General features: G+C 37.4%; 1 protein-coding gene and 1 non-coding gene across 2 annotated transcripts; both read left to right on the top strand.

The window, feature by feature from the left end:
• Positions 1–50: 50 nt before the first annotated feature.
• Positions 51–15,041, top strand: ZCCHC10 (zinc finger CCHC-type containing 10). Its single transcript, XM_019964910.2, has 4 exons — positions 51–142; positions 9,492–9,653; positions 12,487–12,528; positions 13,175–15,041. The coding sequence occupies exons 1-4, from the start codon at positions 102–104 to the stop codon at positions 13,440–13,442; spliced, it is 513 nt and encodes a 170-aa protein (XP_019820469.1). The 5' UTR covers positions 51–101; the 3' UTR covers positions 13,443–15,041.
• Positions 15,042–17,972: 2,931 nt separating this feature from the next.
• Positions 17,973–18,079, top strand: LOC139184338 (U6 spliceosomal RNA). Its single transcript, XR_011567915.1, has one exon. It is a non-coding gene; the product is annotated as a U6 spliceosomal RNA (small nuclear RNA).
• The last annotated feature ends 2,534 nt before the right edge of the window (positions 18,080–20,613 follow it).

Raw genomic sequence — 20,613 nt, 5'->3', positions numbered from 1 at the left:
CTACTGGCTCCGCCCACGCCTACGCCCTTCAGGGTTCGAAGTCCCCGCCCACTTCGAGGAGTTTCCCAAAACCCAGCGCGGCGGTCGGCAGCCGCGCTAAGATGGCGACTCCCATGCATCGTCTCATAGCCCGGAGACAAGCGTAAGTTAGGACCGGAGTTGGGCGGCGGGGCGGGCTGGGGGCGGAGAGAAGCGCGTCAGCGGGCTATTGAGCGGTGCCGGGAAGCGGGGTCGGTGTCGGATCCTCAGCTTGGCCTGGCGGAGGCTGGCCGTTTTTCTTACACGTCGCCTGCCCACAAGGGGCTCGGGCCGGGGCGAGAAGTTTGATATCTGTGCACTAGCGATTTCGTGGAAGACGGCTGCGTAAGGCCACTGGGCGGGACCTAGGGGTGACTGAAGAGAGTCTCGCGTTTGGTTCCCGCGAAGGGGACGTCCAGGAATTGGTTACTAAGTGATTTATGCCGGTTTGCCCAACCCAGCCGGTGGGCAGCGGTGGGCGCACCCCACAAGTGACCAGGCAAAGCTTGTAGCCCGCATCCAACACCCCTTACTCTCGCCCACGTAAACCTTCAGCTTCCTGTTCAACCTCCAGGCCAGCTGGCTTTTCCTGCCCCATTGTAATCGCCTTACCTAGGACCAGCCTGACTTTTCTCCCAAGTTATCTTCTTACATTCTGCCATTCATTTTCTAACAGATACTAATGTATGCATTACCTATCGCTCTATTTGGGTGTAAGAAAGTGTTCAAGACAGAATATCTGCTTTTAGGAAGCTTACATTCTGTTGGTGGAAAGAGTCGATAAACTAAACATTTTAAGTAAATGCAGTTGGATAGTAAGAGCTTTGAAGGAAATGAGATGGTGGGAAAAGAGAACGGTCCAGGTTAGGTTGGTTGGACTGGAAAGGCATCTCTAAAGAGGTGGGGTTTGAACAGAGATGAAAAGTGTGAGAAAGGAGTCAGTCGTGAGAGGATTGGGGGAAAGAGCATTCAGAACAGCATAATTAATTTGAGACAGGAGAGAACTTAGTTTCTAAGAACTGAAAGATGTCCACTGTGGCGGCTAATGAGCTAGAGAAGGGCACAAGAGGTTTGCTGTGAACAGATAATGCAGGAGTTCGTGTCATATGCCCCTTTCTTGTACAGCCTTTTTTTTTTTCTTCTACCATCTGCACACCCAGACAACATTCACCACTTATTCACTCTCAGCTTTTCATGCCATCACTGTTTGCCTGTTTATAATACATCATTCAGTCTGCTCCAGTGTGTATATTTATATTCCTTTTTGTATTTATAGTTTTTTATTCTAAAAGTCCTGATCCTTTTCTTCTCTCTTTGATCAGACTCTGCCTCTCATGCTGGATGAAAAGAGTTCCTTGATCATAAAGATAAAGACTTAGGGAATCAGAGTGAAGTAGTAGTATGCTTGGTGGAGGAAGAAGGCTTTTCCAAGATGGTTCTGAGATCTAGAATGGAGTACAGTTCTACTTAAATAGATGTCCACTTAAATGGTGTTACCAGGGTCTAGTGTCTCTTAGGTTTGCTCTTTTGGATGTTGGTTCCATACTTGGATAGATCACTCCTTTGGTCCTAAAATGGCTGCAGTATCTAGAGTCCTTTATATCCTCTCAGTTTCAAGTTGATAGCATCTCATTGTCTAGATTGGATTACATGCCCTACCCTAAACCATGTCTATGGGAATATGAAGTTCTGATTAATTTGGATCTCATTCTCTTCCCTTGTGGCTCAGCTGGTAAAGAATCCGCCTGCAACGCAGGAGACCCCAGTTCTATTCCTGGGTTCGGAAGATCCCCTGGAGAAGGGAAAGGCTACCCACTCCAGTATTCTGGCCTGGAGAATTCCATGGACTGTACAGTCCATGGGGTCCCAAGGAGTGGGACACGACTGAGAAACTTTCACTTTCACTTTCTCTTCCCAGCATAATTGAATGGGTCTTTATAAACAATGGGTGGATAGGTCAGAGGAGGTGATGATGGCTAGATTGACTAAATCAAACAGTGTCCACTTTTGAAAGTAAAACTTTTAATGCTTTTAGCATAAGTTTTAGAGTATCACAGAGTTAAACAAATGTTCCATTTCTTCAGTATGCTTGTATTGGGTACATGAGCTACATAGAAGTAAAAAACAAAGCTTTAGGAGCTTCTGGTCTTACCAGGAAGAAAACATGGTGTGTAACAAAACCTGTCATGGTTTAAAGGCTGTCAGGACAACTCCCAGGGAGTTGGAGACCGAGGGCCATTAGAGGCAAGAAGAGTGCAGGAAAATTTGGGGAATATTTTGGGAGAGAAAGTAAAAGAGGAGCTTTTGCTTTTTATTTTATATTCATCAAAAAGATTTGTTTGTAAAGAGCAGATAGCACTTCCATAAGAACAATTTTTAAGCTACAAGTTATGACAAGTGAGAAAGTAATATTGACGTTTTTTAAAAGTTTTTGGACCAAAGGAGGAAAGGGGGAAAATTTGAACTTCCCATTCAGCAGATCTTTCAGGGACTTAACTCTGAATCAGATTTAACTCAAACATAATTGTATGCAGAATGACAAGAGTAGAACTGATGCCCAGGATACTTGAGGAGTGGGTATTAGAGCCCTAAGCCACTCTGAATGTGTTTAAGGCGCTTGACCCAGGTAATTTGGTCCCCAACATAACAGAAAATTTCCAAGTGAAATGGCTGTAGTGCTGCTGGTAATCTGAGGACCTCTGGCCAACAGGAGTGACACTAAAGGACTAGAAGTTGGCAAATGTTGTTTTGATTTTCAAAGTGAGAAGCGTAGATTCCACAAATTAGACTTGTGAACTTGAGGTCCACTCCAGGCAAAATTCTGGCTGGATATATTAAATCTGTTCAGAAGTAAAAGCCAAGTTCATCAGGTATCAAATCATTACAGATTGATACCCTTATTGCCTTTTTTAGGTATTTGGATTTCAATAAGGCGTCTTAGAGAGTCTCTCACAGTATCCTTGTGAACAAAGCAGAACTATTAGGTACATCAGTTGAACATCATGAACTGAGAGTATTGTTTAATGGGTTTAAGTAAATATACATGGTGGCCTCAGTGTGGTACTCAGGTTTGATCTTGTCAACAATTTTTATAAATGACTTGGATGAGGACACATGTGCATGTTTATCAAACACAAAGCTAAGAAGAGTGACTAATACAATGGATAATGAGATCCCAATCCAGAAAGGTCTTGACAGATGAACTCTATGTTGAGTCTAATGAGAAGAAATTTAACAAGGATAAAATTAAGTATTGTAGTAGTATTGTTTTACTTCAATTTCCAATTGTTCATTGCTAGTATATTGACTTCTGTATACTGACCTTATATCCTATGAATTTATTAAACTCATTTATTAGTTTAATAATAAATGGAACTCTTAGGGATCCTCTAGATACATAACCATTATTGGTATTATATTTTTTGTTTATTTGATATGTACATTTTTAAGATTTTTGTTGCATGTTAACCACATAGCCCTTCAGAAAGTTTCTGCAACTTACATACCAGCATTAAAAAATGTATATTTTACTATATTCAGAGTGCCAATTCTCCACCTTTGCCAACCATAGACTTAAAGTTTTGCCAATCTGGCAGACATATCTTAATATTTCAGGTATCAAAGGAGGTTGTTTCACATAAAAATGCTATACTGTTAAAAACACTTCCTTAAACCTTAGCTTAGGCTATAGAAAAGGAACGTTATTAAATAGGGTATTCATTCGAAAAGCAATGCTTGCTGGTCTTGTTTATTTTGAAATTATAGGTCTGTATCAGCATTCTATATAGAAGATATAAGTATTTTTAAGAATGATTAGTTAGTAAATGTTTATCTATTTACTTATTTTTAGCTGTGCCTCATGGCATTGGGATATTAACTCCGTGGCCAGAGATCGAGTCTGTGCCCTCTGTCGCGGAAGCTGGAGTTTTAACCACTGAACCATCAGAGAAGTCTCTAGTTAACGTTTAGAACATCATAGGTGGGCTTCAGATACTAGTGAAAGTTCTGTTTATAACAACAAAAAACAAACTCCACAGTGCTGGCCAATAATATTTTTAATAGCTGACATCCCAGGCTATAAATTACTTACAATATTGGGAAAACAAACTGTAAGTTGGAGAAGAAGACTTTATTTCTTGATTCTGAAAGGCTTCCATCCTCCTCCATAATTTCATTATTAGGAAATATTGTGAAAGACTTTGAAATGGATTAAAAAAAATAAGATTACTGCTGAGTTGTCTAATCCCCTCTCCTGGCCATGTGACCCTATCAGGACCTGTGCCTCATTGTCTTTGACCTATTTTAAAACTCTGTAAATTGTAGAAAAATCAAAGAGAAGATTCTTACCCATGCAAAGCAGTACAACTGATTCTTGCCCTGTAGCTGTTGACCAGTTTTTAACTATTAGTAAATTTGTTTCCTGCATTTCTGATTGCCCATATATGTGTGTTGTTTGAATACTGTTCTAAACCAGTTCCAACATCTTACTGGTTCCCTTATTAATTAATGATTAAATAAAATCTTTGACATGTGTTCATTATATATTTGTATTAGAGTCATGATTTTACATTTTTTACTAATTATCCTTTACTGTTTTTGATTTTATCATTTCTGAGATGCATATTACAATAGTTGTTGTTTAGTCGCTAAGTTATGTCCAGCTCCTTTGTGACCCCCATAGACTGTAGCCTACAGGGCTCCTCTGTCCATGGGATTTCCCAGGCAACAAATACTGGAGTGGGTTACCATTTCCTTCTCCAGGGGGTCTTCCCGACACAGGAGTTGAACCCGTGTCTCTTGCTCGGCAGGTGGATTCCTTACCACTGAGCCACCTGGGAAGCCCTGCATTACAATGTGTGTGCTAAGTCACTTCAGTCATATCCAACTCTTTGCCACCATAAGGACCAAAGGCTGTCAGGCTCCTCTGTCTATGGGATTCTCCAGGCAAGAATACTGGAGTGGGTTTCCATGCCCTACTCCAGGGGATCTTTCCAACCCAAGGATCAAACCTGTGTGTCTTATGTCTCCTGCGTTGGCAGGTGGATACTTTACCACTGGCACCACCTGTATATATTTAATGTTAGTGATTCTTTTTACCTGAAAAGTGGGCAACTTAATATTAAGTCCATAAAGTCTTTTATTATAGAAAGCCTTAACAGTTTGCTGTACTATTACATATTGAGATAAACTCTGAAGTTATAGTCATGGTATTGACAGTTGTTTACGGAAATTTATGAACTATTACTAGGCAAAAAGCTGACTCTTCTTTATTATCTTTTAATACTACTGCTGGGTCTTAGTTCCTTACTTGAAACATTAATTTTTCACATTAGGATTGGCTTGTTTTTGGACAAGTGCTAAAAATAAGTTTTTTTAATGTATTTATTTATCTATTTATTTTTGGCTTCACTGGGTCTCCTTTGCTGCACGTGGACTTTCTCTGGTTGCATTGAGCAGGGACTGCTCTCTAGTTGTACGTGGGCTTCTTATTGTGGTGGCTTCTCTTGTTGCAGAGCACGGGCTCTACGGCACTTGGGCTTCAGTAGTTGTGGTGTGTGGGCTCAGTAGTTGCAGCTCCAGGGCTTAGTTGTCCCAACACATGTGGATCTTCCCTGACCAGGGATCAAACTGTGTGTCCCCTGCATTGGTAGGCAGATTCTTAACCACTGGACCACCAGGGAAGTCCAGAATAAATTATTGCCAAAATTACAGAAGCTGGCCCACAATGTGGCAACTAATTAATGAAAAGCATACTATAAACAATATATGTTCTCTTAAACCCTTGCCTACTTTAACAGTCATTCATTTTACAAATATTTACTGAATACCAATTATGTGTTCTCCAGGGATAAAAAGGTGACTGCTCTATGTTGAAATTAAAAGTCCAGCATCTCATCATGCACCCATGTTTGAGGAATTGCAAAGTATCATCAGTCCACATAGTTGATTAGCCTAATGTGTAGGCTGATAGTCACAGCTCCCATTTGTGTATTACTGTATGCCAGATTCCTTGTTGCTTGCTATACAAACATCCCAGTTTGTAGAATGAGGATATTGTTCTCAAACTCATTGAGGTGTCATGGGGATTAGATGTGTTTATGCATAAGTAGTATTTAGCTAAATTCCTGACATACAGTAAGTATAAAACATGGCTATGGTCTTATCTAATTCTCACAATAATCTAGTGAAGTAGATATTGTCCCATTTTTTAGAATAAGAAACTGAGGTTCAAAAATCAGCTTTCTAAAGAGCCTAAAACTATGTAGTGAAAGAGCCAAGATTTTTTAAAAATTTTATTATGACCTATAACACGATCTACAAAAAAGTTCAGACAATATAAATAGTCCTTAATAAATAGTTATAAAAAGAACATCCCAAGCTACAGTAATAAAGACAGTACTGGCACAAAAACTGAACTATATTTCAGTGGAACAAGATAGAAAGCCCAGAGATAAACCCATGCACCTATGGACACCTTCTGTTTGACAATGGAGGCAAGAATATACAATGGAGAAAAAACAATCTCTTCAATAAGTGGTGCTGGGAAAACTGGACAGCTACATGTAAAAGAATGAAATTAGAACATTTCCTAACACCAAACATAAAAATAAACTCAAAATGGATTAAAGGCCAGAAACTATAACACTCTTAGAGAAAAGCATAGGCAAAACACTCTGATGTAAATCACAGCAATATCCTCTTTGACCCACCTCCTAGAGTAATGGAAATAAAAACAGAAATAAACAAGTGGGACCTAATTAAACTTAAAAGCTTTTGCACAGGAAAGAAAGCTATAAACGAGATGAAAAGACAACCCTTAGAAGGCAGGTGATTGCAAATGAAACAACTGACAAAAGATTAATCTCCAAAATATACAGTTCATGTAGCTCAATACCAGAAAAACAAACAACCCAATCAAAAAGTGGGAGGAAGACCTAAACAGTCATTTCTTCAAAGAGAAGTTTACTGATCCTAATATAAAACCTTTCTAAACTCACTTATGAAAAAGTTGGCTTAAAACTCAACATTCAGAAAACTAAGATTATGGCATCCAGTCCCATCACTTCATGGCAAATAGATGGGGAAACAATGGAAACAGTAAGAGACTTTATTTTGGGGGGCTCCAAAATGACTGCAGATGGTGACTGCAGCCATGAAATTAAAAGACACTTGCTTCTTGGAAGAAAAGCTGTGACCAACCTAGACAGCATATTAAAAAGCAGAGACATTACTTTACCAACAAAGGTCCATCTAGTCAAAGCTATGGTTTTCCCAGTAGTCATGTATGGATGTGAGAGTTGGACTATAAAGAAAGCTGAGTGCCGAAGAATTGATGCTTTTGAACTGTGGTGTTGGAGAAGACTCTTGAGAGTCCCTTGGACTGCAAGGAGATCCAACCAGTCAGTCCTAAAGGAAATCAACCCTGAATACTCATTGGAAGGACTGATGTTGAAGCTGAAACTCCAATACTTTAGCCACCTGATTGGAAAAGCTGACTCATTGGAAAAGACCCTGATAGTGGGAAAGATTGAAGGCAGGAGGAGAAGGGGAGGACAGAGGATGAGATGGTTGGATGGCATCACCAACTCAATGGACATGAGTTTGAATAGGCTCCGGGAGTTAGTGATGGACAGGGAAGCCTGGCGTGCAGCAGTCCATGGGGTTGCAAAGAGTCAGACATGGCTGAGTGACTGAACTGAACTGAAACTCACTTATGAATTCTAATTATTAAAAAAATATTTGTGGACTTCATGGCAGTCAGTGGTTAGGACTCCACACTTCCAATGCAAGGGGCAGAGGTTTGAATCCTAGGTTGGGGAACTAAGATCCCACATGCCACACAGCGTGGCCAAAGAGTAAAATAAAAATTTATCTATAGAGTATTTTGGATTTGCAATGCACATGATACATCATCAGTAAGGGATGACAGTTTTATTTCTTCCTTTCCAATTCTTTTATCTGTTTTTCTCCACTTGTCAATCTTAATTCAATCTCAGGGACTGAGATATTTCTTAGTCTCCTAGGTAACTAGAAGCTGGGCAGCACTTCATACACCATTGCTTTATTCCTAGGGTAAAGCTCTTCAGAGTCCTAACTCTGAGTGCATAATTTGTCTCCTTTGCTTGTTATAAATGATGCTTGTTTACTCTCCTGAGATGGGAAAAGGCCCCAGGACAAGAGTTGAGTTAAATGTAGAGCTGACCACTCTGGTTTTGCCTCCTCTTCCATGTCTTGGCTTGGTGATTCTTTAATCTCTTTGTTAGTTCTCTGATCCTTGAGCAGGTTGTTTAAAATGTTTTGGCTATCTTTTCTAATTCTAAGCTGAAGAGTTGATCTGAATTACCTAGTCTGCCCTTACTGGAATGGAATTGAGGAAACAAGATTTGAACTCAGTTCTAATCAAGAACTGAGTTCTAAACAAGATTTGAACTCAGTCTAACTCTAAGGTCCAAGCTCTTCAGTTCAGGTCAGTCGCTCAGTCGTGTCCGACTCTTTGCAACCCCATGACTGCAGCACACCAGGCCTCCCTGTCCATCACCAACTCCCAGAGTTCACTCAGACTCACGTCCATCGAGTCAGTGATGCCATCCAGCCATCTCATCCTCTGTCGTCCCCTTCTCCTCCTGCCCCCAATCCCTCCCAGCATCAGAGTCTTTTCCAATGACTCAACTCTTCGCATGAGGTGATCAAAGTACTGGAGTTTCAGCTTTAGCATCATTCCTTCCAAAGGACACCCAGGACCGATCTCCTTTAGGATGGACTGGTTGGATCTCCTTGCAGTCCAAGGGACTCTCAAGAGTCTTCTCCAACACCACAGTTCAAAAGCATCAATTCTTCGGCACTCAGCCTTCTTCACAGTCCAACTCTCACATCCATACATGACCACAGGAAAAACCATAGCCTTGACTAGACGGACCTTTATTGGCAAAGTAATGTCTCTGCTTTTGAATATGCTATCTAGGTTGGTCATAACTTTCCTTCCAAGGAGTAAGCGTCTTTTAATTTCATGGCTGCAGTCACCATCTGCAGTGATTTTGGAACCCCAAAAAATAAAGTCTGACAGTTTCCACTGTTTGCTCATCTATTTCCCATGAAGTGATGGGACCAGATGCCATGATCTTAGTTTTCAGAATGTTGAGCTTTAAGCCAACTTTTTCACTCTCCTCTTTCACTTTCATCAAGAGGCTCTTTAGTTCCTCTTCACTTTCTTCAGTAAGGGTGGTCACTTTCATCAAGAGGCTCTTTAGTTCCTCTTCACTTTCTGCCGTAAGGGTGGTGTCATCTGCATATCTGAGGTTATTGATATTTCTCCCGGCAATCTTGTTTCCAGCTTGTGCTTCTTCCAGCCCTTAACCACTTACTATATTGCTTAGTGATTAAATCTAACAAATGCTTATATTGTTTATGTTTCTCACAGCAGAAAATGTCAAGTCAAAAATTTAAGGCCTGTATTCTTATTTTTTATCCTGTAGTGAAGCAAATAAGCAACATGTAAGATGTCAGAAATGCTTGGAATTTGGACATTGGACTTATGAATGCACAGGAAAAAGAAAGTACCTACATAGGCCTTCAAGAACAGCAGAACTAAAGAAAGCTTTAAAAGAAAAAGAAAACAGATTATTATTACAACAAAGGTAAGGTTACATGTGGTGTCCAAAGGAATATTTATTTTTATTTATCAAATGTATTAAGGGACTAAATATCTTATAATGGTTATCCAGATTTAGATTAAAAATACTAGCTAAAGTTTAATGAGTATTACTGGTGCAAGGCACCATGCTAAGCTCTTTACAAGACCCAGCACAACCAAAATAAATAAAATTATTTTTAAAAACTTATTTCAAAAGGTATATTTTAATAATACATCATTATATGACTTGTGGAATTTATTTGGCATGGGAAGAATTCAAAGAACTAAGTGACATTGCTATACCGTCTACCTGTTCAGGTTAACAAACTTTCTCCAGGTTAAATCTGTAAAAATTAAATATAGGAATTAACTTGATACTAAATTCTGTCATAGTCAAGCAGTAAGATTTATGGATACAAAAACTAGAAAAAAAAATTGATGTCTTTAAAAGATATAGTTGCAGTAAAATATTTTATGTATGTGTGTGTGTTAGTTGCTCAGTCATGTCCAACTCTTTGTGATCCCGTCAACTGTAGCCTGCCAGGCTCCTCTGTCCATGTAATTCTCCAAGCAAGAATACTGGAGTGGGTAGCCATTCCATAATAGTTACTAAAATTTATAATATATTTTACATTGTTTTAATCAATTTGCATAGTAGTAATGATTATGGTAATTCAACTCAGAGTTTTTAAGCACTTTTAAAACTTTATGATCACGTATAATTAAAAGATAACAATTTCAAGTTATGTTATGTCTCTGTTTTTATTGCAGAGAAATATAAGTGGTCACTGAAATTTTCAGGCATAAAAATATATTAGGATACATTCTGTGGGGAAAGGAAAATAAAAGCATGGGTTCAAAGAGGAAAAGGGATAATGTAAAAGTACCGATTATTAAAGATAAACTTGTTCATATTTTTTAAAATTAATTATGATAGGTATCAAATTTTGTGATATTTACAATTATCAAAATGATATAACAATTTTCTTTTTAAAATGTCAATATTTTATATATAATATGCTAGAGTTTATACCCTCTGCAAATATTGAAACTTAGGATAGAAGAAAGATGAGGAGAAAAACATAATTTTTTAAAATTCATTAATTAGGAATGTAAGCAAAAAATGATAAGAGTTATGAATAATTTCATTTCAACATCTACTTTTGACTTTTGTTTTTCTAGTTGTATTATGCAAGTATCTTGATCTTAAAAAATACATACAACTACATGAATTTTAGTTTTGGCTGTGTTACGTAGACTGCTAATTATTTTGGTTCAGTGATAAAATTATGGAAGTGTGTGAATTTTAATGATCTTGAATTCTTGTGGTGTGACTCAACAAATGTACTTCTACCATTTATTTTAATTGCAAAAATGACAATTCTTCAGTAATAAAACAACTTTATGTAAATACATATTTGTATTTGAAGATCTAGGAAATAAGGGTAGAAGCATTATCTAGGATATGCAGAGAAGTTCAGAATATAAAAATGTTAAATTTATAGGACAGTATAGAGTAATAGAAGTAATTCTGTAATTTGAAAGCCTGATTTAGTAGGCATGTTGTTTGGCAGCTATATAGCAGCAAGCTATTTGTATATTTAAAATCACCAGACTTTTTTCTTTATAAATAATGAGGGAGCATAATCTTAAAGTATTAAGTCTCTGGTTTTAAAACTGAACATTTGGAGGACATGCAGAAAAATAAATGGTTTGGGAGGTTTTTTTGTTCGTTTTAAAAATTTTTTTTGCCTGTGCCTAGTGGCGTGTGGGATCTTGCAAAAAATAGAACCCCTGCAGTGGAAGCACAGAGTCTTAACTACTAGACCGCCAGAGAAGTCTCAAGAAATTAGGCTTTTTAATTTTTATTGGAGTATAGTTCATTTGGGCTTCCCTGGTAGCTCACAATGGTAAAGAATCTGCCTGCCAATGTAGGAGACTTGAGTTCGATCCCTGGGTTGGGAAGATCCTCTGCAGCAGGAAATGGCAATCCACTCCAGTATTCTTGCCTGGGAAGTCCCATGGACAGAGGAGCCTGGTGGGCTACAGTCCATGGGGTCGCAAAAGAGTCAGACAGGACTTAGTGGCAAAGAACAACAATTGTTGATTTATAGTGTTGTGTTAGTTTTAAGTGTACACCAAAATGAATCATTTAAGAAAAAATTTTTTAATTAACAGTTGCTTTTCTTTTTATATAAAATGACCACTTATAATACCATTCTAGAAAACCAAATTATAAATTACAATTGTTCTGCTATTATTTGCTTTGTTCTGTTGTTCACTAAGTAGTGGATTTAGCTGTCAACCTAAGTTCACAATTAAAAAAGCAGCAAATTACTGTGTTTGCTCATCTTAACTATTAACTCACCTGACTTCTAAAATACAGTTGATGGCATCTGTCTTTAGAGCTAGTTAATTTAACTGCATGTACCACATATGTGCTCAGTTGTGTCCGATTCTTCTATGGCCAGTAGCCCACCAGGCTCCTCTGTTCATGGGATTTTTCAAGCAAGAATACTAGAGTGGGTTGCTATTTCTTCCTCTAGGGGATCTTCCCAACCCAGGGATTGAACCCACATCTCTGTGTCTCCTGCATTGGCATGCAGATTCTTTACCACTGAGTCACCCGAGTAGCTCATGCAGGTACCATATACACCTGCAATAGGAAACTTTTCTCCTGGTTATAATAAGAAACACTGGACTCTCAGTATATGTTACAAAAGACAAAGTGTTTCTCCAGTGTAAAACAGTTTTGGGGATATCAGAAGGGTTTGTCTGAACTGTTTATAATCACTGTATTAACAAGAGCTCCTCCCCCTTTCCCTGTTGCTTATCAGCATTGGAGAAGCTAACGTAGAAAGAAAGACCAAGAAGAAAAGGTATGTGTGGCTTTAATATTACATGGGTAATATATAATAATAGTTGGAGGGATAGGGTGGTTGATTTTAAAATAATAGTTACAAGACTTGGATCTGAAGTCTCTCGTTTGCAATTCATGATTAGACATCATCCTGTTTTCTGATACCTTCCTCTGTTTACTTGTCTGGGGTTTCTTCCTTTGTTTCTCCTTTTTCTCCAACTTTCCAGGGTCCTTATATCTGGAAATAGTAATTTCTCTTGTCTTAGATTAGGAAATCTTATTAGAAATTATTGGTAAGAAATTATTGGCCAGCTGTATCTTGTCTAAAGTAGTTAAGGTTATGAAACATTTACCACTGTACATGAAGTTTAAATAAACCCAATTGTTAAACCGCAACTGTATTCTAACATTCACTCTGAAGCATATATAGTATGTTCACTTTTCTCAAATTCCATCCAAGAGATTTAAGGACCTTCTAGTTGGAGTGAAAGGGTGGGCACGTTAGGGTTACTAACAGTTAGGCAATCCATAAAGCATCAAATCTAGTGATATCATACTGGCAAAGCTTCAGTACACGTATATATATATATGCATAACACTCAAGTGAAATTGCTTTTAAACATTCTGTTAAATGTCGGCTTCTCATGCATATAATTGTCTAATAGGTCTAAAAGTGTAACCAGTTCCAGTAGCAATAGCAGCGACAGTTCAGCCAGTGACTCTTCATCAGAGAGTGAAGAGACGTCTACCTCATCTTCCTCAGAGGACAGTGACTCTGATGAAAGCTCCTCCAGTTCATCATCTTCCGCTTCCTCCACAAGCTCCTCCTCATCCTCTGATTCAGACTCAGATTCCAGCTCTTCCAGTAGTAGCAGCACCAGCACAGACAGTAGTTCTGATGATGAACCACCAAAGAAGAAGAAAAAGAAATAGAATTGCTCCATCCATATTGGACTAATGGACTGAAAACATTAATGTGATTCTCAGAAGGGAATTCAGAATGTGTTATGGCCAAATAGGTTAACTGGCCAACATTTCTAGAGCTCAGAAGTTTCTAAATGTTTTACATTGTAAAAGCATAAAAAGTATTAATAATGGATTATATACATATATATATATATACACATATATATAAAGACTTTTTTTATTTGAGGGATGAATCTTGTTTTTCTTTTTTATCTTTAAAATATATCTCTAAAATCAATCAAAGCTGAAATCTAGTAAATCTGTTTTTGTGATGAAACCTATCTTTCCTCCCCGTGAAATAAATGCCATACTCTGTTCCATGTTAGTGCTGTGTATCAGACATTTTTCAGAATAAAGGATCGTAATATCTGGCAGTGAATTTCTAATGCTTTTGGCTGTATGTTATTATGTAAGATTTAATGCATTAGAAGCTTAGGAGTTTTCCTACTGTTACTAAATGTGCTCTATTTTTGTGTTTATGTTCAGAAAGTTGTTCTGACTTCTTGTCCTAAATGGAAAGTTCAAGAAACCTATTAATACATTTATACTTTTTGGATGGTACAAGTTTCAGGTTACTGTGTTTTATCATTCATTTTCTTCTGGTTCTTAGAGTTACCCTTTTCTGAGGAAAATTATTCTAGAGGAACTTAAAAAAGAACAAAAATTCTGAAACCACATAGGAGTCTAGTCTTGGTGCCTTTGGATAAATTCAATGTGTCAGAAAAGAAAGCAGTCATTTAAAAAGCTAGCTTATGTAAAAGGGATATTAATACTTTTGTGTGTCAATATGCTATAAAAGATACCATTCAAAGGGGTAGGAGGAAGAGATGTGATTTTTACAGAAAATTAGAGTGATGTTGGCTGCCTTTTACTAAATTTTTTAATGAAGTTTTCATAAAGATTGCCTTTTACCATTTTGCAATTGTGGTATGACTGTTTATATGGTAACTCATCATATATGGGTCTACTGCATAAATATGAGTGACTTGGATTAATCTAGTGTGTTTATATAGCATATACACAGTTGAAATCTAGCATGAAAGTTTAAAAAGAAATACTGCCAAGTATTTCTTAAAAGTAAAATACTCTGTCATGATGAAATTATTTGATTTAACATCACATTATTTTGTGGTGTGTTTTAAACTTTTTTGGAAAGAGGTATCGTTTGTAGAAAAATCTTGATTTAGGTTAAATATAGGTTTTTAAAACTACAGATGTTGTCTTTTTATATTTTTATGAAAAAGCAGTAGAAAATTACTTTTTAAGGAAATGAACTTCTATTTAAATGTTTAAATATATGTATGTTGTCAGTTTAAAGATCTGTAATTACCTGTTTTACAGAATCATCTGCTTTCAGTGATTATAAATACTCTCAAAACATCATTTTTAAGGCTCTATACAGAATGTGTCAGTTGACAGGCAGATTTGATAAACTACTAATGAAATGCAGTTTACAATGTTTGTAATCTCTGTAAGGGCAATTTTAGCGGTGAAGAAACTTGGAAGGGAAACGTGTACATAGTTTATATCACTTGCAATCAAATAAAACTCAGTTTGTGCTGATGAGCTTAAGCTTCTTTAATGTCTCTGCTATTTTTCTTAATGCCATTTCTTATCCATTTAGATGGTAAGAACATTTAAATTCTAATTATTTTTACTATTACAACTATTCAAAGGTATACCTGGAAAAGTACAGAGGTCAAGATCCTTACTCTAGTCACTCAGTTTACTCAAAAAAGCAGACTCAATGGCACAGTGGAGGGTAACTTCCAAAGAATTTACCCTATCCTGCCTAAAAGCAGAACTCTGGAAGTTGAATCCCTGGCATGTGTAATAAATGTATTATTTCTCAGAACCATATCAAAAGGAGTCATAATCAGATCATAGGTTTTTACTCCTCAAACGATTGTTAGTATGACTACAATATAGTAAATTTGTTTTGGCATTACGCCAAAAGTTAGCACTGGAAATGGAGGAAAGTACAGAGAAAGTGTACTTCATAGTCATGATTTTATTTATTTTTTTAACTTGCTAATTTGAACTAACCGTAGGTTTACAGAAAATCTGTAAAATTACAATTTCCATGTATACCTCACCTAGCTTCCCCTAATGGTAGCATCTTACATAACCATAGTACAATGAGCTGCTGCTGCTGCTAAGCCGCTTCAGTAGTGTCTGACTCTGTGCGACCCCAGAGACGGCAGCCCACCAGGCTCCCCCGTCCCTGGGATTCTCCAGGCAAGAACACTGGAGTGGGTTGCCATTTCCTTCTCCAGTGTATGAAAGTGAAAAGTGAAAGGAAGTCTCTAGTCGTGTCCAACTCCTAGAGACCCCATGGACTGCAGCCTACCAGGCTCCTCCGTCCATGGGATTTTCCAGGCAAGAGTACTGGAGTGGGGTGCCATTGCCTTCTCCAGTACAATGAGCAGAACCAAGAAATTAATATTTGATAAAATACTGTTAGTTAAACCAAAAACTTGACTCACATTTCACCAGTTTTCCCAGTTATGTTCTATTTCTGTTCCATTATATTACCCAGAAAATGCATTTAGTTACTTCTAAATCTACTACTGTCTCTAAGTTCCTTTGTCTTTCCTTATCTTTCATGCCCTTGTCACTTTTGAAGAGTATTGATCAGTTATTTTGTCTAATGTCCCACAATTTGGATTTGTCAAATGTTTTCTCATGGCTGAACTGACGTTAGGCTTTTTAGAATAATAGCACAGAAATGAAAAATTCCCAATATCAATAAAGTAATTTACTATTGGTGATACTGACCTTGATCACTGGGGTAAGGTGGTTTCATCAGATTTCTCCATTACAAAGACTGTCTTTCCCTTTTTAATTGATAGATATCTTGGAGGAGATACTTTGAGACTGCAAATTGTCCTCACAGTCACCTACTACTTTTAATATAGATAACAATAGTTGTTATTGTGGTGTTTGACAAATGGTAATTTTCCATTTTCCTCTTTACTTCTACACTAATTGGAATTATACTATAAGGAAGCGCTGCTGCTTCTCTCCCAGTCATTTAATCAATGGTACTGTGGACTCGTCAATGTTTCTTCTGTTCTGTGGGTTAAAATTCAATAAAAGCATTGTTTTTTGGCTCCAATTATTCCACCTTTGACTATTAGAAGCATTCCTTCAGGTTGGCTCCTTTGTTTTTGTTTTTTTTAAATCTTCATCTTTTTATTAGTACTTCCTTCCTTTTTGAAATCACAAGGTGTTCTGGGTTCATCTTGTGATCTCCTTGCCCTGTCTTTGAACCAACCACTTCTCCAATTTTTATCCTGATTTTTAATTGGAGAATGATGTTTAGAATCCATGATCTGGTGCTGTCTTTGTAGGTTTTTTATGCATTTTGAATAATAGTGTTCTAAAGTGGTTAAGACATGGAGACCTGCCATTAGTAGGAAGAAATTAGGTGTCATCACCTTCAACATTTCTCAGCCTAGCTTTCCTTAATTTCACAGTACTCCATGCAGCAAACGTCTTTGGCAACAAATGGAAGAGATGGTCATTACATCCTCCCTTCTCCTTTACAGTATATCTAAATTGATAATAGGCCAAATATATATTCAGACCTTGGACTACAGTGCCTTAATTGAAAGGGGTCTCGTGGTGTCTGTCCATGGGGTCGCATAGAGTCCGACATGGCTTAGTGACTAAATAATGACAACAAATTGAAAGCAGTTGGCCCAAAGGAATATTTCAAATTGTATTTTTGTATGCTGTCCTTCAGGTTTTTACATCTTGGTAAAATTATGCCATAAAAAGATGTAGGTGTAGGTGTGGTGGTGGTGGTGGTGTGTGTGTGTGAGAGAGAGAAAGGTACTATGAAAGAGGAAGAGAGAAGAGAAAGCCAGGGTGACATCTGGGCTGCAGACATTCTCAGATGCATTTTAGGAGAGAGTATGGATGGAAGTTGAGGACCTGGAAATTTATGTCTTTGGAAAGTCTTTTGTATCCTCCTGAGCAACTTCACTTTCACTTTTCACTTTCATGCGTTGGAGAAGGAAATGGCAACCCACTCCAGTGTTCTTGCCTGGAGAATCCCAGGGACAGGGGAGCCTGGTGGGCTGCCGTCTGTGGGGTCACACACAGTTGGACACAACTGAAGCGACTTAGCAGCAGCAGCAAGGATACTTGCACATGCTATTCAAGGTTATCAATAATAACCACAAACATCAGTATAACTCCTATTTGGAAGGTACTATCAGATCAGATCAGATCAGTCGCTCAGTCGTGTCCGACTCTTTGCGACCCCATGAATCGCAGCACGCCAGGCCTCCCTGTCCATACTACAACATTGACTACAACTACAACATACTACAACTATAACACTTCAACAGTGATTTACTTGGAGTTCACTATCAGTTGGGGAAACACACACAAAAACACTAAGAACAAAGGAAAAAAGGCTTTCATTGAAACCATACTTATACCATTCCTCCTGACACCTAATAAAATGGTATAAAAGAAACAGACACAGTGCTCGCTTTGGCAGCACATATACTAAAATTGGAAGGATACAGAGAAGATTAGCACAGCCCCTGTGCAAGGATGACACACAAATTCGTGAAGCATTCCATATTAAAAAAAAAAAAAACACTATAAACCCATAAGTCAAAGAGGAAAAGAGATGAAACATGAGAAACTGCAATTCTTTTGGAAGCTGGAAAAATTGATGGAATCATGGATGCCTACTTAAATAACCAAATCATTTTAAGGGCCCAATCATAACCCTACAGTGAAGGAAAGTCAATAGGAAGCAAGCCAATTTACGCCACGGAACTCTGCAAAGGCTCCAAACCCGATGACCCCATGCACTTATCAGCCAAGGTCAGGGAGGGCTCAAGGACAGAAAGAGTGATGGTAAGTTTATGTAAGAAGCTACACCCCTGTGTACTCCTCTCCCATTTGTGCTGTCTTAGTGGGTTTATGATTATGATTATTTTTCATTACTTGAATGTGACATTTTGTGAGTAGTAGTAAACACTTGAGTTCAACCTTCTATGATTATGAGTATTATGTTAATTTAAAATTAAATAAGACACGATACAAGTTGCCATGTGCTACAAGCAACTTGGGTTATAGATAATAAATGCTATGAAGCCACATTGATAAATCCCTCGCACTGGATCTTACTATCCCAAAAATTCTGGACAAAATCAAGAATGAAAAACCATGCTACTATTGGGTAATATTTTTACATGAACATTGTGGTGTACATTTGATAAAACAATTCCCTTCCTTAAGAAGTCCTGAGGGTATTCTGAGATCATTTATGTAGTAGGCAAATCCATAGGGTCACTAAACATGTAAGCCAATATAACTAGATATTTATACAAAGAAAATCACCCCTAACTAGTTAGCTGCCTTGAAGAGAATCAGTATGTGGACAAAGGAAAAAACACTCATTTATGCAAAATTTAACAGCCAGTATTAAGTATCTGTCTTTGTCCTCTGAGGATTAATAGGCTATTAATAAACTTATAGACATGTGTTAAGTAGTACAAGCTTAAGTCACTAGAGAGCTTAGAGTCTTAACCACAGGGAGAGTTTGGTAAAGCCTTCCAAGGGAGCTGTATATGGCTGAGAAAGAGTTGTTGAACCCATGTAAACATATATATAGATATGTAATTAATATTCAGATATATAAAACATAGTTATTAAATTAATTGATCAGCTTGTAACAACATATAAATGTTCAAGAAAAAGTTGTTTTTTCACGTTTTAGACTTATTGCTTTAATTTACATTTAGATTTATTGTTTTAGTATCTTTAGCATTAAGATAAAAGAATGAGATATTATTTCAGTTTTTTCAGAAGAGAAATGAGGGTCAATCTTGGTGACGTTGGTCCCGAGTTTTGACACAGTGACTCATCCCCATCACTCTTTGCAAGGCCAGAGGGAACACTCCTCCTTACAGCAGATCGTATGTTGTGTGATTTTTGTGCAAGCCTAATACAGTTATACTAACTTAACACGTTAAAGATGAGAGTGGAAAGAAGGTGACAAATATGAGAGATACTGAGAAGGTAGAAATTACAGAACTCAGTGATCCGTTGATTTTGTGGTGAAAGAGGTGAACCCAGAAAGTTTTCAAGATCTGTTGTTTGGATGATTAGTAATAAAAGTATTCATTTCATTATAATTATGACAATAGTAGCATCTACTACCTTGGCAAATATAATTTGACCCTAGAAATTAGAGAAAGGTAAAATAATTTTTAACACAATGGAATACTACAGTTTTTTAAAATTTTCAGATACCATTTGGGTGTCTGAAAATTTGTCTGTAGAGTTTGATAGTGACCAAATTGCTAATAGTTATCATATTTGAGTGCCAAGATTATAATTTACACTTTTTATTTCCTTACTTTCCCATTTTCTTTTTTCGTTGCTTTCTTTCATTCTTTTTTCTTTTTCTTTTTTTTGGCTACATGGCTTGCAGATTCCTGACCAGGGATTAAATCCCAACTATGGCAGTGAAAGTGCTGAGTCCTAACCACTGGACTGCCAGGAAATTCCTGCCAATATTTTCTTTTTAGAACTTTATAAGGTGCAACTGACCTACAATGATCTTCACGTATTTAAAGTATATAATTTGATGGATTTTGACATCTATATACACGTGAAATCATAACCACAAGCAAGATAATTAAACCTTGCCCCACAAAGCTTCCATGTGCCCTTTCGTCATCCTTCCCACCCATCCTTCTTTGCTTACACTACCTGCCATTCATCCCCAGAAAACTACAAATATAGCTTACTTAGCTATAGAATAGTTTGCATTTTTTGAATGTATATAAATAGAATTATATAGTATGTACTTTTTTGGTCTGCCTTCTTTCAGCATAATTATTTGGGGACTCACTCTTGTTTTTTCTTCTTTTAATATTTTTTTATGTGAACCATTTTAAAGTCTTTATTGAATTTATTACAATATTCTTTCTGTTTTATATTTTTGTTTTTTGGCCATGCGGTATGTGGGATCTTAGCTCCCTGACCAGGGATGGAACCAGCACCCGCTGAATGGGAAGGCAAAGTCTTAACCGCTGGACTGCCAGAGAAGTCCCTCTTTCTCGTTGTCATGTTTATCAACAGTTTATTCCTTTTTACTAATAGT

The sequence above is a fragment of the Bos indicus genome, chromosome 7 (assembly GCF_029378745.1).
Source record: "Bos indicus isolate NIAB-ARS_2022 breed Sahiwal x Tharparkar chromosome 7, NIAB-ARS_B.indTharparkar_mat_pri_1.0, whole genome shotgun sequence".
In the NCBI taxonomy this organism is placed as follows: domain Eukaryota; kingdom Metazoa; phylum Chordata; class Mammalia; order Artiodactyla; family Bovidae; genus Bos; species Bos indicus.
The sequence above is the reverse complement of the archived record's forward strand: the minus strand, read 5'-3'. Positions and strand labels throughout refer to the sequence as shown.

Coding starts and splice junctions, on each gene's coding strand:
- ZCCHC10 (XM_019964910.2), top strand. CDS start 102: ATGGCGACTCCCATGCATCGTCTCATAGCCCGGAGACAAGC. Junction 9,654..12,486: donor AGATTATTATTACAACAAAG/GTAAGGTTACAT, acceptor GTTGCTTATCAG/CATTGGAGAAGCTAACGTAG. Junction 12,529..13,174: donor AGAAAGACCAAGAAGAAAAG/GTATGTGTGGCT, acceptor ATTGTCTAATAG/GTCTAAAAGTGTAACCAGTT.